The 12,679-nt window shown below is 38.8% G+C and overlaps 1 protein-coding gene across 1 annotated transcript in view; it reads right to left on the reverse strand.

Moving 5' to 3' along the window:
- Positions 1 to 4,800: 4,800 nt before the first annotated feature.
- SLC9A6 (solute carrier family 9 member A6) overlaps positions 4,801 to 12,679 on the reverse strand; it is a 161,570-nt gene continuing 153,691 nt past the window's right edge. The window contains exon 16 of the mRNA XM_063937453.1: positions 4,801 to 5,107. Within this exon, the coding sequence (XP_063793523.1) occupies positions 4,850 to 5,107 (258 nt within the window). The 3' untranslated portion in view covers positions 4,801 to 4,849. The remainder of the gene's footprint in view (positions 5,108 to 12,679) is intronic.

Raw genomic sequence — 12,679 nt, forward strand, 5'->3', positions numbered from 1 at the left:
ATAGAACACTTTTTTTATTACACTCATTACAAAATGTTGACCTATGATCTAATTGGGGCTGTAAGACATTAGTGAACCACTCTTCCATACTCTTGGACCAAGAGTTGACATCAGACTGTGTGCTGCTTCATCAAGGCAGCAAAACGTTTAACTTGGGGGAAAATCAGACTATTGTGTTCAACATTTGAAGAACTTTGGGAAGCACGATCAGAGCTTTACCAGGGACAAGTATAGTTTAAAGCTTGGTCTACATTAGATCTCCAGGTTCAGCCTGGAAAAGGCTCATATTTAGGGCTGAAATCTAAGGGATATGGAATTATTTGAATTAACATTGCAAAGCTATGGTGAGGTTTCTTTTGACTTATTTCACATAAAAAATAAAAATCAGGGCATTTATCTTCCTAGGCACCCAGAGGCATAGGAAAAAAGCTTTTAGGAACAATCATAGCTACATTACTAGGAAGTCTGAAGCCAGCCTCCCCAAGACATACATACCGGTATGTTCAAGAAAGAAGCACAATTATTTCAAATCCCACTACCTGGTACCAAGTCTGAACTAGTTAAAAATTCTTTCAAAACTAGCTGTATGCTGTCCAAAAAGGGATGCAAGTCAGGAGACCGCTGGTCACAATACTGGCACCCACATCGCCCCCCTCACAATCCCGACGGTCGGCATGCTGACTAAAAGGGACTATTCCCTCTCGTGGGTGTCCACAACACCCAGAGAGTGGGAATAGAACCTGTGGCGAGCGCAGCTCATCACTGAGTAAGCAGTGTGGCGAGCGCAGTTAGCCCAGAAGCGGTTTTGTTGCGATCCCACCCCCATCCCCGCCGGCAATCTAAATGCCGGGATTCCAGCATCGGTATGATGACTGGTGCTCTCCTGACCGCCGGTCATGCAATACTAACCCGTTTGAAAATACAGAATACATTTGCCAAAATCAACAAAGCAAGACAAATTGACATTTGTACATCGCACATATTTTGGGCACTTTGTAAAAAGGACGGAATTAACAGTTGTGACAAAGTTACATGACACTCATATCACCAAACCTAAGAAGAAGCTATTCAAAGCCTGAAGACACATCCGTCAGGTATGGTTGCATGGATTCTCTGCTGATATTTAAATGGATAACTCCATGTATGTGTATTTAGTAATAGAAATATCACCACGATTTCTATGTATTTGTTCATTATGATGCTTGAAAAAAATATACATATTTCATAAGCTGCATTAAAATCTATAAAATGATGCGGCAAATATTGTACAGTACACAATAGCCATGGTTTATAAATGCCACAATTACATTGTTCTTTGCGGTTTAGAGTGGAGGCAGGAGGTCGGTAGTCCTGTGTCCGGCAGGGCCTGATGGGTCTTACAGGTCTACCAAACTCATCCTACGCAATTAAAAATATACACATCTCCAACTAGGAAAAGGGAAAAAACTAACGGCAGGAATAAAAATGCTATGATGGGCAGTCAGATAAAATGGTGATAAATAACATAAGCGTAAATATTGTTTCCTTCCAAATAAACGCTTCTATCTAGCATGTTTACATTTAACAAATACTGGGTTCTGAAAACAGGATTGTATCAAAATACAACAATTGTGCACTTTTGTGATACCGAAACTTTGCAGCTCCTTTCATAGAGTACCGAGGAACTGTCCCCATCCAATTCAAGTAACTGGATATGAAACGCAACACTGAGGACATTCAGGTCCACCCACTATTTATATAAACTATGGGACAGAAGGCTCAAGTGATCATTACGTGACATTCATTCTAGCAATATTCCCAATTATAACATCAAAGTATTATTATTAAGTCATAATAATGAGCAGCGCTTTATGGACAATAAAAACCTATACAGATAAAGCCACATAAATGAGACCCGCTGTACCATTACCAAAATAAAGTATAAACCTTAATTAATTAGACATACACATAAATGAGTAATGAGGTCTGTGCTGTCTCAATGCAAACAACATAGATACATTTGTTCATTTTTAGTTCTGTGGTATACAGGTAGCTTTACTATATATTAATGGGTATGATGTTTCAGGTATAAATATTTGTAGTTCTTGCTCTATATCTAGTCATGGATGTTGGATATCATGTTAACCATAGAATAATGTATTACTTGCCATAAACTTGATTGCCAGTTTTTCAATACACGGCAGCAACTCTCAGTTTATTAGTGTGTAGATCTAATGTGTTTGTTTGTGCAATAGTTGTTTATCAGAAATGAGCTAACTGTTCCAGGACATATTTTGTTTTATTCTCACTTGACCATGACATCTTTACATGTTTGCAGGGTTAATGTGGCTTTAAGTGCTGTTACACCCCAGCTCTATCCACAGACTCTATGGGTGGAATTCAATTGTTTTCGCGGGTCCTCACACACACCCGCTGGCAGCTATTCAAATGTTTCTGCCTATGGGAACAAGAACTTCATTTCAGCTGGCTAACCCTGGTGGCGGGCTGAAATGTGAGAAAAGTGACCCGTCTGGGCACCCAAACGGGACCTTTCGTTTAGTTGGGTTTTGTCGCTTTACCCGACTGATATGGGCGCGATCAGCATGATAAGTGGGATCAATTGAATATCACTTTGCAATCTCCCGTCACTTTGTACAGGAGATCGGATGCGAGAAAACAGGAGATCGGATGCGAGAAAACAATTGAATCTCCCCTTATAAATTGAGTACATATGGATGAAGCAAAAGCGGAGCTTATAGGACTTTGTGAAAACGACCTGTGCTACCACAAAAAGTGTTCTGCGTAAACATTCACCACGTCACTCGGCCATGGTGCATGACTAGTGAAATGATCGTTCATACTATGGTTTGGTAAAGCTGGAGTAATTCTCCTGTTTATGCACAATAAAGGTGTAAAGACAATGGCACGTTTGAAAGTTTATGTATAGAAAGACAGCAATCATTTAGGATAAAGGCAACACCACAGGTACAGTAGTAAACAGTGTGATGCTTGAGCAGTGTAATACAGCTATATTACATAAACTGCTAGGACTTAGTGTAGAAGCTGGATGAATATCACTGTATAAAATAGTATATTTGTAGGTCTTGGTGTTCTGGGAGGGAATACAGATAATAGAGAAATCATACCACACTGGACGTTAGTGATAAATTCTGTCTTTGTTGGATGGATATTTGTAACCATGTAACATCAAGGAATCCATTAACATACATTATACCACAATTTGTTTTCCTATTTTTAACTTATAATTGTAAAGCTGGGCATATACAATACAGTTATCTGACATATCATCTGTCCAATCCGGCTGGTTGGAATAAAAATCTGGTAATCGATGGGAGAAAATAACAATCGACCAGTTGCTCCCAAACACTGGATAACAGACAAAACCTGTTGTGCAGAAAACTGTCCGAATCACAGATTAAACCACTTTGTTGACCATTTTCCAGTGTTTGGGAGCAAATGGTCGACTGTCATTTGCTCCTATCCATTACCAGATTTTTATTCCAACCAGCCAGATCTGGCAGATGATTGTATAGTGTATGCCTAAGCTTTAGTTCAAAACCAATGTTAAAAGAATACAGCCACCAACCTCTTGATCTATTTTGTAAATAGAACCCTCTGGCTATATTCAGCCACTGGTTAGATACACTACATAGTGTATCTGACATTTACCGTAATGTGTATAATTTGTGCTGGCTGTTCTCCCAGTTGGAAGGACACCCTCTTCATTCACCTAGAATAATTCGTAACAAAAAGGTGCAAATAATCTCATGAAGAATTGATGGATATTAAAAACAATATTCGCAAGGTGTTTTGCTTGTGTTTTTCTTGCAGAATAGCTGAAAAAAGTAAATCTGCAGATATATTTGACTACAAGGAGTTAAATTGCACACAAAAAAATAAACTGATTCATGAGCTGCATTTTTCCTCTAAGCGGTTAACAGTTTTTGGAGCAAATAATACAAATTTATTGTTAAGGGCTAAGGTTCCTTTAACATAAGTTTCTAACAAAAATGTCTGAAATAAAGTTTTGTAATGGCTGTGCTATGTTTCAACAGTCTCCCGTGGAATGCGCACTTAAAAATAAACTTTGGCATGAAAAACATCTTTTCTTAAAACACATTTTGGCTGGAAACACTAGAATTTGTCCATTTTTTTTTTTTTTACTGCCACAGGATAGATGCAAAATAAGAGACACCGGTCAGTTTCTGGCCTGAAAATAATTTACAAGAGTGGCCAGCTAGACTCCAGTCCTCTCCAATGAAATCTGTTTAGGCCACTGCACAAAAACATGATTTGTTGAGAAGAAGCCAAGAGCTCGCATTTAATAGGGATGTATCGTATTTGAACCATCTGCTTTCAGAGGAAAAAGCAGAACATTGCTCTTGCATGCGCTGCTGGATTTTTAGAAAGAAACAAAGATTATATTACATTATACAACATTCCTTCTATTGACAGTGCAAAAGTGACAGAACAAAAATTATCATAAACCCCGAGTAATATTTCAAGTAACACACAGAAAAGAAAAAAAACCCATTGGCAAATATTTTCACATTACTAGTTGGGGGATGCTGTGAAATTCACCATACAGCGTTGTGCAATCACCATTGCCTTGTTAGGTGGCTTCACTTAAAGTGCAATCAAATAGCTTTCCCCAAAACGAAAATTGTAACTTCATCTTTCCAATTCGCATCAAGAAGAATATTATCTTCTGATGCCATATAAATAGCATTTATACTGCTCAAACAATCGGAGCCATGCAGTAGGTAGTACTATATATCGCTATTATTAAAAACACAAACATTTCATTGTCAAAGATGAGGAGCTCCCTCCGCTTTAAAAAAATAAATAACTACATGGGACTTGGTCTTCTGGTGACTTGCAGACTCCCTGGAGCTTCACATTCTTCCATGACCAGGCGTGTTCCTCTTAAGATGAGTTCATTATCCCCACAGGTAAGCTCCCGATCAATGGCATCCTCAGAATGGTTCCCTATACCCCTCCTAGATGATATGGGTTCTGTGCTCACAGTCGTGTCGCCGTACGTTAAGCTGATGTCACCATCATTCAATATGAGATCTGAATCGTCATCCTTTAGCTGCTCCTGGTTCTGAAACAGGAGATAAACCTTTTGTACATTTTATTTTAAAGAGATTAAAAAAGTTTGAGGAGTGTCTAGTCAGATAAGGGTAATTTATTTGGATGTGACCTGTTAATGAATACATTTATTAATTACATGGCTTCATACTGTGCTTTTTAGCCATATTTTGCGTCATTAAAGTTATTTACTCTGAGATCCAAGTCCTCCAATGTTGCTCTCTGCATTGGACAGAACTGTAATCTAATATTAAAGAGACAGGGACGTAAGACCACAGTGTGATGCGCTAAAAAGAAAACAATGTGCAGCCAGATATGAAATGCCACCAATTGGAGTATTCCTCCAACCTCCACCACAAACGTGTACAAAGAAATAAATATGGGTATAACTTATCCGGCGCTATTGCTTTAAATGCAGGTCATGCGAGTACAATTCTGGTTAGGCTTTCCCTTCAGGCAGTATTCAATCATTCAAATGATACATGGGAATGAAAAAGAAATGTAATATAGTTAAGTACAATTTCATATGCTTTTAATGTTTAAAAAAAGATTTTCGCTCCACACAATGCATATACGGCAATCTATCCAGCACAGGTGAAATGAAGGTAATTACCAGAGTCCTTTGAACTGAATAAACAGTTCAAAACAGCATGTATAGAGTGAGTCCCGGGCACCCTTGATGTTAGGCAATGCTGCAATGGATATTCCGGTGTCACAGTCACACATCCGTCCTGGATTTGCCGCCTCTGCCGCCTCCAACGCGTTTCCACCCCCTGCACTGGGGTCTTTCTCAAGGAGTTTGTGTATGGAGCTTCCAAAGTCCTGGATATTTAAATGGCCTCTGTCCAATGAGAGCGCTCTGGTAGCAGCTGATCACTATTACAATAATTCCCTAATTGTCCCACGTTCAGCTGTAGCAGTAGCGCGTAACCATGGTGATGTGATGTCACTTCCTTTTTCTGTCTCTAACGTACTACATTTCCCATAGTACTTGGTAAGGTCGCTGTAGCGGTCTGTGTGTTGCCATGGAGACATTTTCTTACTTCCACTGACGGGCCGAGGCGGCACTACATCTCCCGCAATGCTCCACGCGGTTGTTGTATGTTTCTATAGTGATCTCGTATGTCACTTCCGGTCCGCGGCTCCCGCATCTAAGGATGAATCTTTACACTAAATGTCTTGGGAGACTGTTTTATAAAATTGCGGGCTGATGGTTCCAGGAGCTGTTTAGTAAAATACACAGTATATAAGAGGGCAATATTCATAGATACAAGTTAAAATGCACATTTTGCAATGTATTTAAAAACCTTCCCCATACAGATCTCGTGCTGCAGCTTAATTCTCAATATAAAGTGACAGTGCTTATAATGAGGTGCAAAGTGCTATAAAATGTTGATGTCAATAAAAGGCGGTGAGGTTATATTCTACAGAGATTTACAGTATCTATAAAAACCATTTGATTTCAAAATCTGAGTTGAGGCCCCCAGGCTTTAAAGTCCCCAACTCAAAAATAAATTTCATTTCAGACTTTGCTAATTGAGCCGCTAGGTCCCTTTTCCTACGGTGGCCCTGTACATGTCTTAGACCAAAAAATCTCCTAATTTCAGACGTTTTGTTATTGTGTTTTAGTCTGAAGTGCTCAGATAGGGCATGGGTTTGTAAACCCTTCTTTATATTTCGGAGATGCTCGCTTACTCTCCCTTTAAGCGGTCTGGATGTGCGGCCTATATAATATAGGCCGCAAGTACACTCTATTCCATAAATTACATTCTTGGTATTGCATGTAATGAATTCTTTAATTGTTTCTGTCCTGCTGTTAATTGTGACTTCAGGAAGTTTTCTGTTATCCCCTTTGACTTCTTTGCAGCCAACACAGGAGCCGCATCTGTAGAAGCCTTTTGATTTTATAGAACTGGGTTGAATTGTATTTGATGGGAGTAAACTCTTTATCACCTTAGATCCAATGGTGGGAGCCTTTCTATAGATACACTTCGGTCTGGTAGGTAGCAGTTTTCCAATGATGGGGTCTTTCCTTAAGATCCCCCAATGTTTTGATAGGATTCTTTCCATATGTTTGTATTGGCTATTGTAAGTAGTGATAAATGCCCAATTCTGGAATGATGGGTTATTTTTTGATTTGGTTTTTTTTGTTAGTAGAGATTTTCTTTCAATTTTTTCTACTTGGTGAGTGGCTTCCTCAATGACACTTTCTTTATATCCTGAGGCTACAAATTTCTTCTTCATAGATTCTGCCTGTTGGATATAGTTTTCGTTTTTTGAGCAGTTACGTTTCAATCGTCTGAGTTGTCCCCCAGGAATTGATCCCAACCAATTTGGGTGGTGGCAACTCATTGCCTGGAGAAATGTGCCCGAATCGGTTGGTTTTGTGAAACATCTTGTTTGAATATGGCCATCTTCTATGAAGAGTGTGATGTCTAAAAAATCAACAGTGATTTCACTGTTATTAAATGTGAATTCGATGTTAAAATCATTGGTGTTAAGATAGAGGAAGAACTCCTCAAGGGATTCTTTACCGCCTCTCCATATAAAAAACACGTCATCTATATAACGTGACCAGGACACCAGGTTCGCTACGAAGGGGTTATTATTCCATATTCTTTCATTTTCCCAATGCCCCATAAAGATATTAGCGTAACTCGGAGCGAACCTGGTGCCCATGGCGGTGCCCACCTTCTGCATGTAAAAATCATCATCGTAGAGGAAATAATTGTTCGTTAAGATAAAATGTACTCCTTCGCCAATAAATTCCTGTAGTTTAGTTTAGAGAGAAAATGGGAGGAGGAATAAATCGATAGGACGAAAAAAGAAAAACCTAACCAGAAAACAGGACATAAGGAAAGATAATAACAACAGAATACAAGAACGGGAAGGAAGGAAACAAGATGATAGGGTCATTTACAACAACTATGATGAGTGGAAACAACATCAATATAAGTTAGAAGAAGAAACGAGGAGAAATCCCCAGAGAAATCCAAGACAAATTGACACCCACCGTAAAAAGAATCATCAAGATCAAATAGACAAAAGAAAAAATGGGATCCAGAATCAAAGAAATGAGAACCAAGGAAGACGGAGATATAACAAGGAAGATTTTAGTCAGGTTGATTATAGAGGGAACAAATATCAAGTACTCTCAGATTCACAGGAGACACCGTCTTTTTTGTACAGGGGAAGAAACCGCCAACATATAAAATAAAAACAAAAACCAAAAGAGGCTGCAGAGGAGGAAAAATTGCCAAACGGATAAAAAATAGATTAAAAAAAAGAAATATACGCACAATCAATTCAAAAAAGGGAAAGGAGTCAGTAACTAAGGTAGATGGAAAAACCAAAATTTTCAATCTCAGCAACCATTTACTAGCAAGAGATGAAATTAAGGTACTGGAAAAGGGCTTGAAATATGCCCCCTCCCTACCGCTTAATAAGTTCTCCACCTATGTAGACCTTAACAAATTCATTAGAAAATTGAGCATCAAAAAGTTTTTTCCTTAATAAGGAACTTAATGGTGAAACTTTTGAAAGAGATACTCAGAATATACATTTTAAACCAAAATTTTAAAACAGTTTTTAACCCTGTACATATGAGAGGAAACTTTTTAGAAACCTTTTTAAGTCTCTGTACAGACGAGATACAGACCCTCAGTAGTGATAACATCAAACCCAATTTAACCCGGAAAGAAAAACTGGCTTTAAAAAATCTGAGCGAAAACTCCGAAATAGTTATCAAGCCAGCAGATAAGGGAGGGGGCATTGTTATCATGACCAGAGCATGGTACAATCAAGAGGTCTTGAGACATCTAGACGATAGAGGAACATACCACAAACTCCGTGCTGACCCAACTGAGGGCATACTGAATAATTTGGAGGCTTTGCTGGACAAATACAGGAAGATCAACGTATTAGGGGAGAAAGAATTTAAATTCTTATTTCAAAGGGAGCCCATGACTCCGGTACTATACATCCTCCCGAAAATTGACAAAAACCCCACCCATCCACCGGGAAGACCTATAATTTCAGGTATTAATTCGGCCACTGCCAATCTATCTGAATTTATCGACTTTCATTTACAGCCCTTGGTCCTACAGAATAGATCCCATCTCAAAGACACCACAGAGTTCTTAAATTCTTTAGAAACCATCACTTGGGAAGAGGGTCTCATAATGGTAACAGCGGATGTCCGCTCCTTATATTCAATCATCGACCATGAAAGAGGGGAGAGAGCGGTGAAAAATTTCCTAGAAAGAAGTCCACTTGACACTAAACTACAGGAATTTATTGGCGAAGGAGTACATTTTATCTTAACAAACAATTATTTCCTCTACGATGATGATTTTTACATGCAGAAGGTGGGCACCGCCATGGGCACCAGGTTCGCTCCGAGTTACGCTAATATCTTTATGGGGCATTGGGAAAATGAAAGAATATGGAATAATAACCCCTTCGGAGCGAACCTGGTGTCCTGGTCACGTTATATAGATGACGTGTTTTTTATATGGAGAGGCGGTAAAGAATCCCTTGAGGAGTTCTTCCTCTATCTTAACACCAATGATTTTAACATCGAATTCACATTTAATAACAGTGAAATCACAGTTGATTTTTTAGACATCACACTCTTCATAGAAGATGGCCATATTCAAACAAGATGTTTCACAAAACCAACCGATTCGGGCACATTTCTCCAGGCAATGAGTTGCCACCACCCAAATTGGTTGGGATCAATTCCTGGGGGACAACTCAGACGATTGAAACGCAACTGCTCAAAAAACGAAAACTATATCCAACAGGCAGAATCTATGAAGAAGAAATTTGTAGCCTCAGGATATAAAGAAAGTGTCATTGAGGAAGCCACTCACCAAGTAGAAAAAATTGAAAGAAAATCTCTACTAACAAAAAAAAAAACAAATCAAAAAATAACCCATCATTCCAGAATTGGGCATTTATCACTACTTATAATAGCCAATACAAACATATGGAAAGAATCCTATCAAAACATTGGGGGATCTTAAGGAAAGACCCCATCATTGGAAAACTGCTACCTACCAGACCGAAGTGTATCTATAGAAGGGCTCCCACCATTGGATCTAAGGTGATAAAGAGTTTACTCCCATCAAATACAATTCAACCCAGTTCTATAAAATCAAAAGGCTTCTACAGATGCGGCTCCTGTGTTGGCTGCAAAGAAGTCAAAGGGGATAACAGAAAACTTCCTGAAGTCACAATTAACAGCAGGACAGAAACAATTAAAGAATTCATTACATGCAATACCAAGAATGTAATTTATGGAATAGAGTGTACTTGCGGCCTATATTATATAGGCCGCACATCCAGACCGCTTAAAGTGAGAGTAAGCGAGCATCTCCGAAATATAAAGAAGGGTTTACAAACCCATGCCCTATCTGAGCACTTCAGACTAAAACACAATAACAAAACGTCTGAAATTAGGAGATTTTTTGGTCTAAGACATGTACAGGGCCACCGTAGGAAAAGGGACCTAGCGGCTCAATTAGCAAAGTCTGAAATGAAATTTATTTTTGAGTTGGGGACTTTAAAGCCTGGGGGCCTCAACTCAGATTTTGAAATCAAATGGTTTTTATAGATACTGTAAATCTCTGTAGAATATAACCTCACCGCCTTTTATTGACATCAACATTTTATAGCACTTTGCACCTCATTATAAGCACTGTCACTTTATATTGAGAATTAAGCTGCAGCACGAGATCTGTATGGGGAAGGTTTTTAAATACATTGCAAAATGTGCATTTTAACTTGTATCTATGAATATTGCCCTCTTATATACTGTGTATTTTACTAAACAGCTCCTGGAACCATCAGCCCGCAATTTTATAAAACAGTCTCCCAAGACATTTAGTGTAAAGATTCATCCTTAGATGCGGGAGCCGCGGACCGGAAGTGACATACGAGATCACTATAGAAACATACAACAACCGCGTGGAGCATTGCGGGAGATGTAGTGCCGCCTCGGCCCGTCAGTGGAAGTAAGAAAATGTCTCCATGGCAACACACAGACAGCTACAGCGACCTTACCAAGTACTATGGGAAATGTAGTACGTTAGAGACAGAAAAAGGAAGTGACATCACATCACCATGGTTACGCGCTACTGCTACAGCTGATCGTGGGACAATTAGGGAATTATTGTAATAGTGATCAGCTGCTACCAGAGCGCTCTCATTGGACAGAGGCCATTTAAATATCCAGGACTTTGGAAGCTCCATACACAAACTCCTTGAGAAAGACCCCAGTGCAGGGGGTGGAAACGCGTTGGAGGCGGCAGCGGCGGCGGCAAATCCAGGACGGATGTGTGACTGTGACACCGGAATATCCATTGCAGCATTGCCTAACATCAAGGGTGCCCGGGACTCACTCTATACATGCTGTTTTGAACTGTTTATTCAGTTCAAAGGACTCTGGTAATTACCTTCATTTCACCTGTGCTGGATAGATTGCCGTATATGCATTGTGTGGAGCGAGAATCTTTTTTTAAACATTAAAAGCATATGAAATTGTACTTCACTATATTACATTTCTTTTTCATTCCCATATATCATTTGAATGATTGAATACTGCCTGAAGGGAAAGCCTAACCAGAATTGTACTCGCATGACCTGCATTTAAAGCAATAGCGCCGGATAAGTTATACCCATATTTATTTCTTTGTACACAGAACTGTAATCTAGGTAGCAGACTATCTGACATAGCAGTGAAACCAAAAATCCTCAGAACAAAAATAAAAAAAATAAAAACATGGATGAAAAGCACACGTAAGTGAAAAAAAAGAAAGAAATGTATTTAGTAATAGTTATGTGGTGACCTATACAAGTCAATATATTTAATTCATCAGACAATGGAGAACTATTTAAATTATGCCTAATTTTATCCTGAAAAATTACCTCATTAAAAATATTTGTAAAATTTGAGCCAAAACAAAAACTTTAGTGTAAGAGAAATTGCAGAGGCTGTTACAGCAACATTAGTATTAATACTGTCATTTACAAGGTTGACTGTCTCAACAATATCTTGCTTTAAAGAGTGGACGTGCAATAATAAATGTTATCTATCAAAACACTTGAGAACAAACGAGCCATATACAACCTTCACAGTAACTTTTACATACAATGAATACAGCAAATCAACCTATATTTACTGATCATGTCACAGCTCTTCTAGGAAACATTGGCATCTTCTCTGCTCTTTGTTGTAGATACACATGAATAGTTTACATTTATGTCCCATAACTTGGAAACCATATTCAGGAACAGTAAGATGCAATTTTTCCTTCATAGGCCCTTACAACATTCTTTCCAGAGAACACGCTCTGCTTGTCACATAATATAGAGTGAGAGGTGGAGTGTGTAACAAAGCCAGACACAGAAGCCATGTGACCCATCAATCACCAATATGGACTTGCATACATTTCAGTTGTGACCACGAGAATGTACTGAATTCCATACACAAGCCCACAAAGTGCCTGTGTGATATAAGTATTAGGTTACAAGAAAATAGATGAACATATTTGACTACATACTAGAAACAAAATATATGACC

The sequence above is a fragment of the Pseudophryne corroboree genome, chromosome 8 (genome assembly GCF_028390025.1).
Source record: "Pseudophryne corroboree isolate aPseCor3 chromosome 8, aPseCor3.hap2, whole genome shotgun sequence".
Taxonomy (NCBI): Eukaryota; Metazoa; Chordata; class Amphibia; order Anura; family Myobatrachidae; genus Pseudophryne; species Pseudophryne corroboree.